We start from the raw sequence: 19,293 nt of genomic DNA, 5'->3' as shown, positions 1-19,293 counted from the left end.
AAATGATAAAAAGATAATTTTTGATGTGGAATGCTAGTTGGCATAATTTCAATGTAATTCTTCTTACTTGTGATATGAATATTCAGATCCGAAAGATTCAAGACAAAAGTTCATATTGACATAAAAATAATAATACTTCAAGCATACTAGCTAAGCAATTATGTCTTCTCAAAATAACATGGCCAAAGAGAGTTATCCCTACAAAATCATATAGTCTGGCTATGCTCCATCTTCACCACACAAAATATTTAAGTCATGCACAACCCTGATGACAAGCCAAGCAATTGTTTCATACTTTTAATGTTCTCAAACTTTTTCAATCTTCACGCAATACATGAGCGTGAGCCATGGACATAGCACTATAGGTGGAATAGAATGGTGGTTGTGGAGAGGAAAAAGGGAGAAGATAGTCTCACATCGACTAGGCGTATCAACGGGCTATGGAGATGCCCATCAATAGATATCAATGTGAGTGAGTAGGGATTGCCATGCAACGGATGCACTAGAGCTATAAGTATATGAAAGCTCAACAAAAGAAACTAGTGGGTGTGCATCCAACTCGCTTGATCACGAAGACCTAGGGCATTTTGAGGAAGCCCATCATTGGAATATACAAGCCAAGTTCTATAATGAAAGATTCCCACTAGTATATGAAAGTGACATCATAGGAGACTCTCTATCATGAAGATCATGGTGCTACTTTGAAGCACAAGTGTGGTAAAAGGATAGTAGCATTGTCCCTTTTTTATTTTTTTATTTGTCCTTTCTTTTTTTATTTGTCCTTTCTTTTTTTATTTGTCCTTTCTTTTTTATTTGGCCTTTCTCTTTTTTTATGGCCTTTCTCTTTTTTGGGGGGACAATGCTCTATTGAATGATGATCATCACACTTCTATTTATTTACAACTCAATGATTACAACTCGATACTAGAACAAGATACAAATCTATATGAATGCCTCCGGCGGTGTACCGGGATATGCAATGAATCAAGAGTGACAAGTATGAAAGAATTATGAACAGTGGCTTTGCCACAAATACTATGTCAACTACATGATCATGCTAAGCAATATGACAATGATGAATGTGTCATGATAAACTGGATGGTGGAAAGTTGCATGGCAATATATCTCGGAATGGCTATGGAAATGCCATAATAGGTAGGTATGGTGGCTGTTTTGAGGAAGGTATATGGTGGGTTTATGGTACCGGCGAAAGTTGTGCGGTACTAGAGAGGCTAGCAATGGTGGAAGGGTGAGAGTGCGTATAATCCATGGACTCAACATTAGTCATAAAGAACTCACATACTTATTGCAAAAATCTAGAAGTTATCAAAGAAAAGTATTACGCGCATGCTCCTAGGGGGATAGATTGGTAGGAAAAGACCATCACTCATCCCCGACCGCCACTCATAAGGAAGACAATCAATAAATAAATCATGCTCCGACTTCATCACATAACGGTTCACCATATGTGCATGCTAGGGGAATCATAAACTTCAGCACAAGTATCTCTCAAATTCACAACTACTCAACTAGCATGACTCTAATATCACCATCTCCATATCTCAAAACAATTATCAAGTATCAAACTTCTCATAGTATTCAACACACTCATAAGAGAATTTTATTATTAATCTTGTATACTAGTATATTAGGATTTTAAGCAAATTACCATGCTATTTAAGACTCTCAAAATAATCTAAGTGAAGCATGAGAGTTCATCTATTTCTTCAAAATAAAACTACTACCATGCTCTAAAAGATATAAGTGAAGCACTAGAGCAAATGACAAACTACTCTGAAAGATATAAGTGAAGATCAATGAGTAGTTGAATAATTATGCAACCATGTGAAGACTCTCTAACATTTAATAATTTCAGATCTTGGTACTCTATTCAAACAGCAAGAAAAGCAAAATAAAATGACACCTAAGAATAGCAAACATCATGTGAAGAAGCAAAAACTTAGGATCAACCGATACTAACCGATAATTCTTGAAGAAGAAAGGTGGGATGCCAATCGGGGCATCCCCAAGCTTAGATGCTTGAGACTTCTTGAAATATTATCTTGGGATTCCTTGGGCCTCCCCAAGCTTGAGCTTTTGTGTCTCCTTAATTCCTCTCATATCATGGTCTCCCTAAATCTCAAAAGCTTCATCCACACAAAACTCAACAAGGACTCGTGAGATAAGTTAGTATAAACCATTGCCAAAACCTTATCATACTCTACTGTAGCAAATCACTAAAATTATTATTCAACATTTCATACTAAATGCCTCTGCATATTTAATAGTCCTATCCTCAAATAGAATCATTAAAGAAGCAAACATATGCAAACAATTAAAATATAACAGCAATCTGCCTAAACAGGATAGTCTGTAAAGAATACAGCAACATCCATACTTCCCTAGCTCCAAAAATTATGAAAGAAAATTCCCACTGTAGTAAATTTATCAGAGATTAATATTCAAAAGGTTTCAACATTTTATCACATTCTGACTTTTCTAGGGAATTATTGCAACAGCGGTAAACTTTCTGTTTTCAAACAGCAACATGTATACTTGTAACATAGGCATAGTAAAGACTATTAATGCCACTTTTATTGAAATAAAAGATGCAAAACATTTTTCTAAATAACAGAAATCAAATCCTAACAAAATAAATTGATGCTCCAAGCAAAACACATATCATGTGGTGAATAAAAATATAGCTCCAAGTAAAGTTACCGATGAACGAAGACGAAGGAGGGGATGCCTTCCGGGGCATCCCCAAGCTTAGGCTCTTGGTTGTCCTTGAATATTACCTTGGGGTGCCTTGGGAATCCCCAAGATTAGTCTCTTGCCACTCCTTATTCCATAGTCCATCGAATCTTTACCCAAAACTTGAAAACTTCACAACACAAAACTTAACAGAAAACTCGTAAGCTCCGTTAGTATAAGAAAACAAATCACAACTTCAAGGTACTGTAATGAACTCATTCTTTATTTATATTGGTGTTAAACCTACTTTATTCCAACTTATCTATGGTTTATAAACTATTTTACTAGCCATAGATTCATTAAAATAAGTAAACAACACATGAAAAACAGAATCTGTCAAAAACAGAACAGTCTGTAGTAATCTGGATCAAACGTATACTTATGTAACTCATAAAATTCTCAAATAAATTTCAGGACCTGAGGAATTTATATATTAATCACCTTCAAAAATAATTAACTAAATAGCCCTCTCCAAATAAAAATGGCAGCAGTTCTCATGAGCGCTAAAGTTTCTGTTTTTTACAGCATGATCACAAAGACTTCCCCCAAGTCTTCCCAAAGGTTCTACTTGGAACAAACACTAATTAAAAGCATAAAACCACATATAAACAGAGGCTAGATGAATTATTTATTACTAAACAGGAGCAATAAACAAAAATAAAATTGGGTTGCCTCCCAACAAGCGCTATCGTTTAATGCCCCTAGCTAGGCATGATGATTTGAATGATGCTCACATAAAGGATAAGAATTGAAACATAAAGAGAGCATCATGAAGAATATGACTAGCACATTTAAGTCTAACATACTTACTATGCATAGGGATTTTGTGATCAAACAACTTGTGGGAACAAGAATCAACTTGCATAGGAAGGTAAAACAGGCTAACTTCAAAACTTTAAGCACACAGAGAGGAAACTTGATATTATTGCAATTCCTACAAGCATATATTCCTCCCTCATAATAATTTTCAGTAGCATCATGAATAAACTATACAATATAACCAGCACCTAAAGCATTCTTTTCATGATCTACAAGCATAGAAAATTTACTACTCTCCACACAAGCAAATTTCTTCTCAGCCGGAATAGTGGGAGTATCATAAGAGACTTGAATACTATAAATTGTTTCCACATTAAAAGAGTAATGTTCAGAGAAAGGGTACTCATAATCATGACAAGTTTTATAAATATAATCATCACTACTCTTTATAGCATAAGTTTCATCACAATAATCATCATAAGTAGCAACTTTGTTCTTATCATAACAACTTTGCATATCAAAACTTGGAAGACTAAAAATATCATCATTAATAAACATAGATCCCCAAGCTTGGGACAAACATTAATTGCAGAAAATATATTCTCAAAAACATCCTCTTCATCAAACATAGCATCCCCAAGCTTGGGCCTTTTCATATCGTAAGCATAATCACTCTCATCATTAATTGTATGAATAGCACAATAGTATAGCAATTATCATATTCATCCAAATAAGTGCCAAAAAGATTTTCAAGATCATAAGAAGTATCATTATCTTCAACAATTATATTTTCATAAGTCACAATATTAATAGGAGCAGCACTATTTTGGGGAGATATCTTTTTACCTCTCTTCCTTTTTCTTTTCTTCTTCTTCACCACATCATGTGTGGGTTCAATCCTCTTTTTGGGGCTCCTTATTAATGAGATTGGTTGGATAGGAGGCTCCTCCTCGTTACCTGATTCATCATAAGAAATAATAGGAGGGTATAGGGAAGTCTATTCCCTTTCATTAGTATTCTCTTCATCTTCTATTTGTTTTCTTTTCTTTATGTAGTTGGCAATATAAGGATTTTCAATACAATTCACCGCACAATACATATAAATTTCCTCTAGATCAAAACCAAGAAGTTTATAATAGGCAAATTCCGGAAGATAGTTGGTTATACGTTTCATTTCTTCATAGCCCATAAGCAAACTAAGTTCATTATAGTGTGCAAGGGAAATCAAGTCATCACAATTTTTGGACACGATTAGATCATGAAACAATTTGCATCGGATAACTAAATGACCACTTTCATTGCAAAGTCCACAAGTACGGCCAAGAAAATTTAAATTTTCAGCACAATCATCTAGCCTTTCTTGCAACAATTTAGTTTCTAAGTACTTATGCCTCATGCAATATCTATATTCCCTATTCGGTGTGTACTTACAAACCCAATGCACTCCACAAAAATTGACATGTTTATAGGAGACATTTTCATCATAACTAGTGCAATCATCATTAGTGTCATGGATATTCAAAGAATTCGTACTAACAACATTGCAATCATGCTCATCATTCACATATTTTATGCCAATCATTCTATGTAATTCTTCTTCTAGCATTTGAGCACAATTTTCCTTTCCATCATACTTACGAAAAATATTAAAAAGGTGAAGCATATGAGACAAACTTAATTCCATTTTTTTATAGTTTTCTTTTATAAACTAAACTAGTGATAAAACAAGAAACTAAAAGACTCGATTGCAAGATCTAAAGATATACCTTCAAGCACTCACCTCCCCGGCAACGGCGCCAGAAAAGAGCTTGATGTCTACTACACAACCTTCTTCTTATAGACGTTGTTGGGCCTCCAAGTGCAGATGTTTGTAGGACAGTACCAAATTTCCCTCAAGTGGATGACCTAAGGTTTATCAATCCGTAGGAGGCGTAGGATGAAGATGGTCTCTCTCAAGAACCCTGCAACCAAATAACAAAGAGTCTCTTGTGTCCCCAACACACCCAATACAATGGTAAATTATATAGGTGCACTAGTTCGGCGAAGAGATGGTGAAACAAGTGGTATATGGATGGTAGATAAAGGTATTTGTAATCTGAAATTATAAAAACAGCAAGGTAACGAATGATAAAAGTGAGCGTAAACGGTATTGCAATGCTAGGAAACAAGGCCTAGGGTTCATACTTTCACTAGTGTAAGTCCTCTCAACAATACTAACATAATTGGATCACAAAACTATCCCTCAACATGCAACAAAGAGTCACTCCAAAGTCACTAATAGCGGAGAACAAACGAAGAGATTATGGTAGGGTACGAAACCACCTCAAAGTTATTCTTTCCAATCAATCCGTTGGGCTATTCCTATAAGTGTCACAAACAGCCCTAGAGTTCGTACTAGAATAACACCTTAAGACACAAATCAACCAAAACCCTAATGTCACCTAGATACTCCAATGTCACCTCAAGTATCCGTGGGTATGATTATACGATATGCGTCACACAATCTCAGATTCATCTATTCAACCAACACAAAGGACCTCAAAGAGTGCCCCAAAGTTCTACCGGAGAATCACGACGAAAATGTGTGCCAACCCCTATGCATAGGTTCATGGGCGGAACCCGCAAGTTGGTCACCAAAACACACATCAAGTGAATCACGTGATATCCCATTGTCACCACAGATATCCACGGCAAGACATACATCAAGTGTTCTCAAATCTTTAAAGAGTCAATCCGATAAGATAACTTCAAAGGGGAAACTCAATTCATTACAAGAGAGTAGAGGGGGGAAGAAACATCATAGGATCCAAATATAATAGCAAAGCTCGCAATACATCAAGATCGTATCACCTCAAGAACACGAGAGAGAGAGAGAGAGAGATCAAACACATAGCTACTTGTACATACCCTCAGCCCCGAGGGAGAACTACTCCCTCCTCGTCATGGAGAGCGCCGGGATGATGAAGATGGCCACAGGAGAGGGATTGCCCCCTCCGGCAGGGTGCCGGAACGGGTCTAGATTGGCTTTTGGTGGCTACGGATGCTTCTGGCGGCGGAACTCCCGATCTATTGTCCATTCTGGAAGTTTTAGAGTACGGCGATATATATATATATATATGGGTGCAGGAAGTACGTCGGAGGAGCCACGGGGCCCCACGAGGCAGGGGGAGCGCCCTAGGGGGGTGGCCCACCCTCGTGAGCACCTCCTATATCTCCTGACGTGGAGTCCAAGTCTATCCGGTGGCTTTCATTCCAAAAATAACTTCTCTAGTTGATTTCGTTCCGTTTCGACTCCGTTTGATATTCCTTTTCTTCGAAACACTGAAATAGGCATAAAATAGCAAATCTGGGCTGGGCCTCTGGTTAATTAGTTAGTCCCAAAAATAATATAAAAGTGGATAATAAAGCCCAATATTGCCCAAAACAGTAGATAATATAGCATGGAACAATCAAAAATTATAGATACGTTGGAGACGTATCAATATCAAATACCGAGGGGTTGCTATAAACACTAGTAAAGTACACATCAATAACATGTATATCAAATATACCTTTGTTCATTTTGCCATCCTTCTTATCCGCCAAATACTTGGGGTAGTTCTGCTTCCAGTGACCAGTCCCTTTGCAGTAGAAGCACTTAGTCTCAGGCTTAGGTCTAGACTTGGGCTTCTTCACTTGAGCAGCAACTTGCTTGCTGTTCTTCTTGAAGTTCCCCTTCTTCCCTTTGCCCTTTTCTTGAAACTAGTGGTCTTGTCGAAGAGCTTGGGAATCATTTCCGTTATCCCTTGCATATTATAGTTCATCACGAAGTTCCAGTAACTTGGTGATAGTGACTAGAGAACTCTGTCAATCACTATCTTATCTGGAAGATTAACTCCCACTTGATTCAAGTGATTGTAGTACTCAGACATTCTGAGCACATGCTCACTAGCTGAGCTATTCTCCTCCATCTTGTAGGAAAAGTGCTTGCCAGAGGTCTCATACCTCTTGACACGGGCATGAGTATGAAATACCAATTTCAACTCTTAGAACATCTTATATGTTCCGTGGCGTTCAAAACGTTTTTGAAGCCTCGATTCTAATCCGTAAAGCATGGTGCACTAAACTATCAAGTAGTCATCATATCGAGCTTGCCAAACGTTCATAACGTCTGCATCTGCTCCTACAATTGGTCTGTCACCTAGCAGTGCATCAAGGACATAATTCTTCTGTGCAGCAATGAGGATAATCCTCAGATCACGGATCCAATCCTCATCATTGCTACTAACATCTTTCAACTTAGTTTTTCTCTAGGAACATATAAAAAATAAAACGGGGAAGCTATACGCGAGCAATTGATCTACAACATAGATATGCAAATACTATCAGGACTAAGTTCATGATAAATTTAAAGTTCAATTAATCATATTACTTAAGAACTCCCACTTAGATAGACATCCCTCTAATCATCTAAGTGATCACATGATCCATATCAAGTAAACCATGTCCGATCATCACGTGAGATGGAGTAGTTTTCAATGGTGAACATCACTATGTTGATCATATCTACTATATGATTCACGCTCGACCTTTCGGTCTCAGTGTTCCGAGGCCATATCTGCATATGCTAGGCTCGTCAAGTTTAACCCGAGTATTCTACGTGTGCAAAACTGGCTTGCACCCGTTGTAGATGGACATAGAGCTTATCACACCCGATCATCACGTGGTGTCTCGGCACGACGAACTTTGGCAACGGTGCATACTCAGGGAGAACACTTTTATCCTGAAATTTAGTGCGAGATCATCTTATAATGCTACTGTCAATCAAAGCAAAATAAGATGCATAAAAGATAAACATCACATGCAATCAATATAAGTGATATGATATGTCCATCATCATATTGTGCCTGTGATCTCTATCTCCGAAGCACCGTCATGATCACCATCGTCACCGGCGCGACACCTTGATCTCCATCGTAGCATCATTGTCGTCTCGCCAACTATTGCTTCTACGACTATCGCTACCGCTTAGTGATAAAGTAAAGCAATTACAGGGCGATTGCATTGCATACAATAAAGCGACAACCATATGGCTCCTACCAGTTGCTGATAACTCCATTACAAAACATGATCATCTCATACAATAAATATAGCATCATGTCTTGACCATATCACATCACAACATGCCCTGCAAAAACAAGTTAGACGTCCTCTAATTTGTTGTTGCAAGTTTTACGTGGCTGCTACGGGCTGAGAAAGAACCGTTCTTACCTACGCATCAAAACCATAGTGATAGTTTGTCAAGTTAGTACTATTTTAACCTTCTCAAGGCCCGGGCGTAGCCACACTCGGTTCAAGTAAAGTTGAGAAACTGACACCCGCCAGCCACCTATGTGCAAAGCACGTCGGTAGAACCAGTCTCGCGTAAGCGTACGCGTAATGTCGGTCTGGGCTGCTTCATCCAACAATACCGCCGAACCAAAGTATGACATGCTGGTAAGCAGTATGACTCATATCGTCCACAACTCACTTGTGTTCTACTCGTGCATATAACATCTACACATAAAACCTGGCTCGGATGCCACTGTTGGGGAACGTAGAAATTTCAAAAATAATCCTACGCACACACACATGATCATGGTGATGCATAGCAACGAGAGGGGAGAGTGTGTCTACGTACCCTCGTAGACCGAATGCGGAGGCGTTAGCACAACGCGGTTGATGTAGTCGTACGTCTTCACGATCCGACCGATCCAAGTACCGAACGCACGGCACCTCCGAGTTCAGCACACGTTTAGCTCGATGACGTCCCATGAACTCCGATCCAGCGGAGCTTCACAGGAGAGTTTCGTCAGCACGACAGTGTGATGACAGTGATGATGATGCTACCGATGCAGGGCTCCACCTAAGCACCGCTACGATATAATCGAGGTGGATTATGGTGGAGGGGGTCACCGCGCATGGCTGTAATAGATCAATAGATCAACTTGTGTGTTCTAGGGTGCCCCTGCCCCTGTATATAAAGGAGCAAGGGGAGGGGGCCGGCGGCCTCATAGGATGCGCCCCAAGGGGGGAATCCTACTCCTACTAGGAGTAGGTTCCCCCTTTCCTAGTCCAACTAGGAGGGGAAGGAAAGAGGAGTAGGGGAGAAGGAAAGAGGGGGATGGCCCCCAAAGCCCTAAACCAATTCAGTTTGGGCCTAGGGGGCGCACCCCACACTTCCTTGCTGCCCTCTCTTTCCACTAAGGCCCATGAAGGCCCATTGACCCCTCCGGCGAATTCCCGTAAGTCTCCGGTACTCCAAAAAATACCCGAATCACTCGGAACCTTTCCAATGTCCGAATATAGTCGTCCAATATATCGATCTTTACGCCTCAACCATTTCGAGACTCCTTGTCATGTCCCCGATCTCATCCAGGACTCCGAACTACCTTCAGTACATCAAAACACATAAACTCATAATACCGATCGTCACCTAACGTTAAGCGTGCGGACCCTACGGGTTCGAGAACTATGTAGACATGACCGAGACACGTCTCCGGTCAATAACCAATAGCGGAACCTAGATGCTCATATTGGCTCCCACATATTCTACGAAGATCTTTATCGGTCAAATCGCATAACAACATACGTTGTTCCCTTTGTCATCGGCATGTTACTTGCCCGAGATTCGATCGTCGGTATCTCAATACCTAGTTCAATCTCATTACTGGCAAGTCTCTTTACTCGTTCCATAATACATCATCCTGCAACTAACTCATTAGTTACAATGCTTGCAAGGTTTATAGTGATGTGTATTACCGAGTGGGCCCAGAGATACCTCTCTGACGATCGGAGTGACAAATCCTAATCTCGAAATACGCCAACTCAACAAGTACCTTCGGAGACACCTATAGAGCACCTTTATAATCACCCAGTTACGTTGTGACATTTGGTAGCACACAAAGTGTTCCTCCGGTAAACGGGAGTTGCATAATCTCATAGTCATAGGAACATGTATAAGTCATGAAGAAAGCAATAGCAACATACTAAACGATCAAGTGCTAAGCTAACGGAATGGGTCAAGTCAATCACATCATTATCCTAATGATGTGATCCCGTGAATCAAATGACAACTCATGTCTATGGTTAGGAAACTTAACCATCTTTGATTAACGAGCTAGTCAAGTAGATGCATACTAGTGACACTATGTTTGTCTATGTATTCACACATGTATTATGTTTCCGGTTAATACAATTCTAGCATGAATAATAAACATTTATCATGAAATAAGGAAATAAATAATAACTTTATTATTGCCTCTAGGGCATATTTCCTTTAGGAGGCACCCTTTGTTTCGGGCGAGCCATGGATTGATGCTTGTTGGTGGTGGTGGTGGGGGGGGGTATAAACTTTACCATTCTGCTTGGGAACCACCTATAATGTGTGTATCATGGAAGATATTGATATCTCTCGGTTGTTATGTTGATAATGAAAGTATACCTCTCAAAATATTATTCATCTCTATTTCAAAACCGAGCTCTGACACCTCTAGAAATCCGTGCTTCCCTCTGCGAAGGGCCTATCTATTTACTTTTATGTTGTGTTATCATCCTCTTATTAAAAAGCACTATTGACCCACAAGTATAGGGGATCTATCGTAGTCCTTTCGATAAGTAAGAGTGTCGAACCCAACGAGGAGCAAAAGGAAATGATAAGCGGTTTTCAGCAAGGTATTCTCCGCAAGTACTGAAATAAGTGGTAACAGATAGTTTTGTGATGAGATAATTTGTAACGAGCAACAAGTAACAAAAGTAAATAAAGTGCGGCAAGGTGGCCCAATCCTTTTTGTAGCAAAGTACAATCCTGGACAAACTCTTATATAAGGAAAAGCTCTCCCGAGGACACATGGGAATATCGTCAAGCTAGTTTTCATCACGTTCATATGATTCGCGTTCGGTACTTTGATAATTTGACATGTGGGTGGACCGGTGCTTGGGTGCTGTTCTTACTTGAACAAGCATCCCACTAATGATTAACCTCTATTGCAAGCATCCGCAACTACAACAAAAGTATTAAGGTAAACCTAACCATAGCATGAAACATATGGATCCAAATCAGCCCCTTACGAAGCAACGCATAAACTAGGGTTTAAGCTTCTGTCACTCTAGCAACCCATCATCTACTTATTACTTCCCAATGCCTTCCTCTAGGCCCAATTAATGGTGAAGTGTTATGTAGTCGACGTTCACATAACACCACTAGAGGCTAGACAACATACATCTCATCAAAATATCGAACGAATACCAAATTCACATGACTACTAATAGCAAGACTTCTCCCTTGTCCTCAGGAACAAATGTAACTACTCACAAAACATATTCATGTTCATAATTAGAGGGGTAATAATATGCATAAAGGATCTGAACATATGATCTTCCACCAATTAAACCAACTAGCATCAACTACAAGGAGTAATTAACACTACTAGCACCAATCCCGGACTTGGAGACAAGAATTGGATACAAGAGATGAACTAGGGTTTTGAGATGAGATGGTGTTGATGAAGATGTTGATGGAGATTGCCCTCTTCCAATGAGAGGAGCGTTGGTGATGACGATGGCGATGATTTCCCCCTCCGGGAGGGAAGTTTCCCCGGCAGAACAGCTCTGTGGAGCCCTAGATTGGTTCCGCCAAGGTTCCGCCTCGTGGCGGCGGAGTTTTGTCCCGAAAGGTTGCTTCTGATTTTTTTCTCGATGAAAGACTTCATATAGCAGAAGATGGTCATTGGAGAGCCACCAGGGGGGCCATGAGGTAGGGGGCGCGCCCCCATCCTCGTGGACAGGGTGTGGGCCCCCTGGTCTTCATCTTTGGCGAGGATTTTTCATTATTTGTTATAAGGTATTCCGTAGAGTTTCATGACTTTTGGAGTTGTGCAGAATAGGTCTCTAATATTTGCTCCTTTTCCAGCCCAGAATTCTAGCTGCCGGCATTCTCCCTCCTTATGTAAACCTTGTAAAATAAGAGAGAATATCCATAAGTATTGTGACATAATGTGAAATAACAGCCCATAATGCAATAAATATCGATATAAAAGCATGATGCAAAATGGACGTATCAAGCACCAGTTGGAGAGCACTGTTGTCATTTGCATGTATTATTGTTAGTTTACATTGAGTATGACTTGACTGGATCTCCTTTACCACGAATTACAATTTCCAGTCAACCGTTGATCTTCAGGGGTGCTCTGCATTTATGTTTTGCGGTCTCAAAAAGGGCTAGCGAGATACCATCTTATTATGTCATATTATAATTGTTTTGAGAAAGTGTTGTCATCTGAGATTTACTATTATTGCTCGCTAGTTGATTATGCCATTGATATGAGTAAACATGAGACCTAAATGTTATTGTGAATATGGTTAGTTCATAGTCTTTGCTGAAAACTTGAATGCTGGCTTTACATATTTACAACAACAAGAGCAAACAGAGTTTGTAAAAGTTTTTCTTTATCACTTTCAGTTTGTCAACTAAATTGCTTGAGGACAAGCAAAGGTTTAAGCTTCGGGGAGTTGATATGTCTCCAACGTATCTACTTTTCCAAACACTTTTGCCCTTTCTTTGGACTCTAACTTGCATGATTTGAATGGAACTAACCCGGACTGACGTTGTTTTCAGCAGAATTGCCATGGTGTTATTTTTGTGCAGAATTAAAATTTCTTGGAATGACCTAAAAATCAACGGAGAATATTTTGGAATATATAAAAAATACTGGCGAAAGAATCAAGGCCAGGGGCCCACACCCTGTCCACGAGGGTGGGGGGCGCGCCCCCTGCCTCGTGGGCCCCCTGGTGCTCCACCGACCTCAACTCCAACTCCATATATTCACGTTTGGGGAGAAAAAAAATAAGAGAGAAGGATTCATCGCATTTTACGATATGGAGCTGCCGCCAAGCCCTAATATCTCTCGGGAGGGCTGATCTGGAGTCCGTTCGGGGCTCCAGAGAGGGGAATCCATCGCCATCGTCATCATCAACCTTCCTCCATCACCAATTTCATGAGGCTCACCACCGTGCGTGAGTAATTCCATCGTAGGCTTGCTGGACGGTGATGGGTTGGATGAGATTTATCATGTAATCGAGTTAGTTTTGTTAGGGTTTGATCCCTAATATCCATTATGTTCTGAGATTGATGTTGCTATGAGTTTGCTATGCTTAATGCTTGTCACTCGGGCCCGAGTGCCATGATTTCAGATCTGAACCTATTATGTTTTCATGAATATATGTGAGTTCTTGATCCTACCTTGCAAGTCTATAGTCACCTATTATGTGTTATGATCCGTTAACCCCGGAGTGACGATAATCGGGATACTTACCGGTGATGACCGTAGTTTGAGGAGTTCATGTATTCACTTAGTGTTAATGCTTTGGTCTAGTACTCTATTAAAAGGAGGCCTTAATATCCCTTAGTTTCCAATATGACCCCGCTGCCATGGGAGGGTAGGACAAAAGATGTCATGCAAGTTCTTTTCCATAAGCACGTATGACTATATTCGGAATACATGCCTACATTACATTGATGAACTGGAGCTAGTTCTGTGTCACCCTATGTTATAACTGTTGCATGAGGAATCGCATCCGACATAATTATCCATCACTGATTCATTGCCTACGAGCTTTTCACATATTGATCTTCGCTTATTTACTTTTCCGTTGCTACTGTTACAATCACTATAAAACCAAACTGCTACCGTTACTTTTGCCACCGTTACCACTACTATCATATTACTTTGCTACTAAATACTTTGCTGAGATATTAAGTTTCCAGGTGTGGTTGAATTGACAACTCAGTTGCTAATACTTGAGAATATTCTTTGGCTCCCCTTGTGTCGAATCAATAAATTTGGGTTGAATACTCTACCCTCAAAAACTGTTGCGATCCCCTATACTTGTGGGTTATCAACAGGGTTCTGGGGCTTTTGCAAGTTCTAGGTGGACGGGAGTCTATCGGGGGAAATCGACACCTATGGGATCACTGGGATCCCTTCTACGGTTGGCGGGCACGGGATTGTGGAAAGAGCGGGTCTGACAGGAAGCACACTGATCATTTACCCAGGTTCGGGCCGCGAGGATGCGTAAAACCCTAGTCTTGGTTTGGTGGATGTATTGAGAGTGTTCTTGTGTTCTTGAGCTAGCTACGGGGTGCAACTTTGCCCAAAAGATCCGAATCCTCCTCTTGGTCGCCTTTGGCCTCCTTTTATAAGAAAAAAGGGGTTGCCACAGTGGCACACAGGAGGTGGAAAGATGTACAGTGGATGAGTCTATCCTCTGGCACCGTTGGACAAACACATTTAATGTGCTGCCGACGTGCCCCTCTCATTCTATCGGGGACAGCGAGGAAGCACGTCCCAGCTGTCGCCGCCACGCCTGGCTTCGACACGCGTCTGAGCTGACGAGGTGTCATGGCGCCACGTTGGCTGGCTGCTGGGCTGGCGCGGGAGTGGAGCCTTCAGGAAGACTTGCATGCCACCACGCAGGTGCTTGCTGGGTCGGTGTAGAGGCCGCTCGTCGCCACACAGGTGCCCGCCCAGCTGGTTGGGCTAGCAGCTGCTTGGGGACGGCGATGGAGCTTTGGCAGACGCGGGCCTGGCTGCGGCCCTGCTGGTGTGCTTGGCAAGGGTCTTGTCGGGCCCTCGGCAAGGGTCTTGCTGTGGCGTCGCGGTCGTCCCCAGGAAGGATCTCGTCGGGGGTCGTCGTCTTCTGGTCCTCATCCGATCTTGCGTGTTGATGATCTTGACAAAGATCTGCATCTCACCACGGAGGTGCCTCCCGAGCCTTGGTTCCAACATAGTCGTTGGCGGTTCTTGGAACTCGTGGGCTCAAGGGTGGCTCGCTCTGCTGGTGTTGGGCAAGTTGCCCCGGCAAGGCTCTTGCTGGGGCCACGGAGGTCGCCCCGGCAAGGGTCTTGCCGGGGGAGTCCACCTTGCTCCTTTGTTCTTCAGTGTTTCTGGCCTTGGCGTTGCTTTGTTTGTCTTATGCTTCGGTTTCCCTCCGGCTTCCCTCCTCTGCCTTGTTAAGTGTGGCTGCGAGCGCGGCTCTAACTGCCCGTGCACAAATAAAGGGGTCAAAAGGAGAGCCCCTACTTTTGAACACCGACAGGAGCCCCCAGGCCTGGGCCACACGTAAGCGCATCGTGTTGTTGGGCTAGGCCCAGAACGGTGCGCGGGCAGGTGGGGCGGATTTTACCGTAGTAACTTCTCGTTCGCTGCGCCCCCTCACGACCCGCGTTGAACGTGCAACATGGAGGGTCGTGCGTGACGTGGGGGTGGTTTCCGCACGCATGTGTCACATGGTGGTCAAGAGGCGGCCCGCGCCTTCCCCGTAAAAAGGAACGACCGCGGGCGCGCTGCTCATTTACCCCCCGTGTCTTCTCCAATCTCGGAACCGCCGTCCCTTCTTCCTTCTCAAGCCCCCGCTCTTGATCGTCGCTGATGCGTTTTCGCTGCCCTTCCCCATCCACCTTTAGCAGCCGCCATGGCACCCAAGACTGGCAAGGGCAAGGGAGTGGCCAAGGACGTCGGAGGGACAGAGCCGCCGGAGAATGAGTCGGCGGCACGGCGAACGCAGCTCGCCTACTTTCCCTTGACGGTCGATGTGGTCCACCTCTGGGATAACTTCAAGCCGTTGTGGGGGGTCAAGATGGGGGGAGAGAAGACGGGGCACTGATGTCTACTACACAACCATCTTCTTGTAGACGTTGTTGGGCCTCCAAGTGCAGAGGTTTGTAGGACAGTAGCAAATTTCCCTCAAGTGGATGACCTAAGGTTTATCAATCTGTAGGAGGCGTACGATGAAGATGGTCTCTCTCAAGCAACCTTGCAACCAAATAACAAAGAGTCTCTTGTGTCCCCAACACACCCAATATAATGGTAAATTGTACAGGTGCACTAGTTCAGCGAAGAGATGGTGATACAAGTGGTATATGGATAGTAGATAATAGTTTTTGTAATCTGAAATAATAAAAACAGCAAGGTAGCAAGTGATAAAAGTGAGCGTAAACGGTATTGCAATGATGGTAAACAAGGCCTAGGGTTCATACTTTCGCTAGTGTAAGTTCCCTCAACAATACTAACATAATTGGATCACATAACTATCCCTCAACATGCAAGAAAGAGTCACTCCAAAGTCACTAATAGCAGAGAACAAACGAAGAGATTATGGTAGGGTACGAAACCACCTCAAAGTTATTCTTTCCAATCAATCCGTTGGGCTATTCCTATAAGTGTCACAAACAGCCCTAGAGTTCGTACTAGAATAACACCTTAAGACACAAATCAATCAAAACCATAATGTCACCTAGATACTCCAATGTCACCTCAAGTATCCGTGGGTATGATTATACGATATGCGTCACACAATCTCAGATTCATCTATTCAACCAACACAAAGGACCTCAAAGAGTGCCCCAAAGTTCTACCGGAGAATCACGACGAAAACGTGTGCCAACCCCTATGCATAGGTTCATGAACCCGCAAGTTGGTCACCAAAACATACATCAAGTGGCACGCGGTATCCCATTGTCACCACAGATATCCACGGCAAGACATACATGAAGTGTTCTCAAGTCTTTAAAGACTCAATCCGATAAGATAACTCCAAAGGGGAAACTCAATTCATTACAAGAGAGAAGAGGGGGAAGGAGAAACATAAGATCCAACTATAATAGCAAAGCTCGCGATACATCAAGATCGTGCCAAATCAAGAACACGAGAGAGAGAGAGATCAAACACATAGCTACTGGTACATACCCTCAGCCCCGAGGGAGAACTACTCCCTCCTCGTCATGGAGAGCACCGGGATGATGAAGATGGCCACCGGTGAGGGTTCCCCCCTCTGGCAGGGTGCCGGAACAGGGTCCCGATTGACTTTTGGTGGCTACGGAGGCTTCTGGCGGCGGAACTCCCGATCTATCTTTCGTTCTGGAAGTTTTAGGTCACGTGGGTATATATGGGTGCAGGGAGGACGTCGGAGGAGCCACGGGGGTCCCACGAGACAGGGGGCGCGCCCCCACCCTCGTGAGCACCTCGTGTCTCCCCTGACGTGGGGTCCAAGTCCATCAGGTGTGGTTCCTTCCAAAAATAACTTCTATAGTTGATTTCGTTCCGTTTCGACTCCGTCTGATATTCCTTTTCTTCGAAACACTAAAATAGGCATAAAACAGCAAATCTGGGCTGGGCCTCCGGTTAATATGTTAGTCCCAAAAATAATATAAAAGTGGATAATAAAGCCCAATATTAACCAAAACAGTAGATAATATAGCATGGAGCAATAAAAAATCATAGATACGTTGGAGACGTATCAAGCATCCCCAAGCTTAATTCCTGCTCGTCCTCGAGTAGGTAAATGATAAAAAAATAATTTTTGATGTGGAATGCTAGTTGGCATAATTTCAATGTAATTCTTCTTACTTGTGATATGAATATTCAGATCCGAAAGATTCAAGACAAAAGTTTAATATTGACATAAAAATAATAATACTTCAAGCATACTAACAAAGCAATCATGTCTTCTCAAAATAACATGGCCAAGGAAAGTTATCCCTACAAAATCATATAGTCTGGCTATGCTCCATCTTCCCCACACAAAATATTTAAATCATGCACAACCCCGATGACAAGCCAAGCAATTGTTTCATACTTTTGATGTTCTCAAACTTTTTCAATCTTCACGCAATACATGAGCGTGAGCCATGGACATAGCACTATAGGTGGAATAGAATGGTGGTTGTGGAGAAGACAAAAAGGGAGAAGATAGTCTCACATCGACTAGGCGTATCAACGGGCTATGGAGATGCCCATCAATAGATATCAATGTGAGTGAGTAGGGATTGCCATGCAACGGATGCACTAGAGCTATAAATGTATGAAAGCTCAACAAAAGGAACTAGTGGGTGTGCATCCAACTTGCTTGCTCACGAAGACCTAGGGCAATTTGAGGAAGCCCATCATTGGAATATACAAGCCAAGTTTTATAACGTAAAATTCCCACTAGTATATGAAAGTGACAACATATGACACTCTCTATATGAAGAACATGGTGCTACTTTAAACACAATATATGAGACTCGCTATATCATGCTGCTACTTTGAAGCACAAGTGTGGAAAAAGGATAGTAGCATTGCCCCTTTTTTATTTTTTGGGGGCTTTCTCTTTTATTTATTTGGCCTTTTTTGCCTTTCTTTTTTTATTTGGCCTTTCTCTTTTTTTTGGGACAATGCTCTATTAAATGATGATCATCACACTTTTATTTATTTACAACTCAGTGATTACAACTCGATACTAGAACAAAGTATGACTCTATATGAATGCCTCCGGCGGTGTACCCGGATGGTCAATGATGCATGAGTGACATGTATGAAAGAATTATGAACGGTGGCTTTGCCACAAATACGATGTCAACTACATGATCATGCTAAGCAATATGACAATGATGAAGCGTGTCATAATAAACGGAACGGTGGAAAGTTGCATGGCAATATATCTCGGAATGGCTATGGAAATTCTATAATAGGTAGGTATGGTGGCTGTTTTGAGGAAGGTATATGGTGGGTTTATGGTACCGGCGAAAGTTGCGTGGTACTAGAGAGGCTAGCAAAGGTGGAAGGGTGAGAGTGCGTATAATCCATGGACTCAACATTAGTCATAAAGAACTCACATACTTATTGCAAAAATCTATTAGTTATCGAAACAAAGTACTACGCGCATGCTCCTAGGGGGATAGATTGGTAGGAAAAGACCATTGCTCGTCCCCGACCGCCACTCATA

The 19,293-nt window shown here is 42.0% G+C and overlaps 1 protein-coding gene across 1 annotated transcript in view; it reads left to right on the top strand.

Moving 5' to 3' along the window:
- Positions 1 to 16,194, top strand: part of LOC147965893 (uncharacterized) — a 37,170-nt gene extending 20,976 nt beyond the window's left edge. Inside the window, exon 2 of the mRNA XM_087530649.1 lies at positions 15,998 to 16,194. Coding sequence (XP_087386775.1) covers positions 15,998 to 16,194 — 197 coding nt within the window. The remainder of the gene's footprint in view (positions 1 to 15,997) is intronic.
- Positions 16,195 to 19,293: the final 3,099 nt, after the last annotated feature.

Source organism: Triticum urartu, chromosome 6A, assembly GCF_056163025.1.
Source record: "Triticum urartu cultivar PI428250 chromosome 6A, HENAU_Tu73, whole genome shotgun sequence".
NCBI lineage: Eukaryota > Viridiplantae > Streptophyta > Magnoliopsida > Poales > Poaceae > Triticum > Triticum urartu.
The sequence above is the reverse complement of the archived record's forward strand: the minus strand, read 5'-3'. Positions and strand labels throughout refer to the sequence as shown.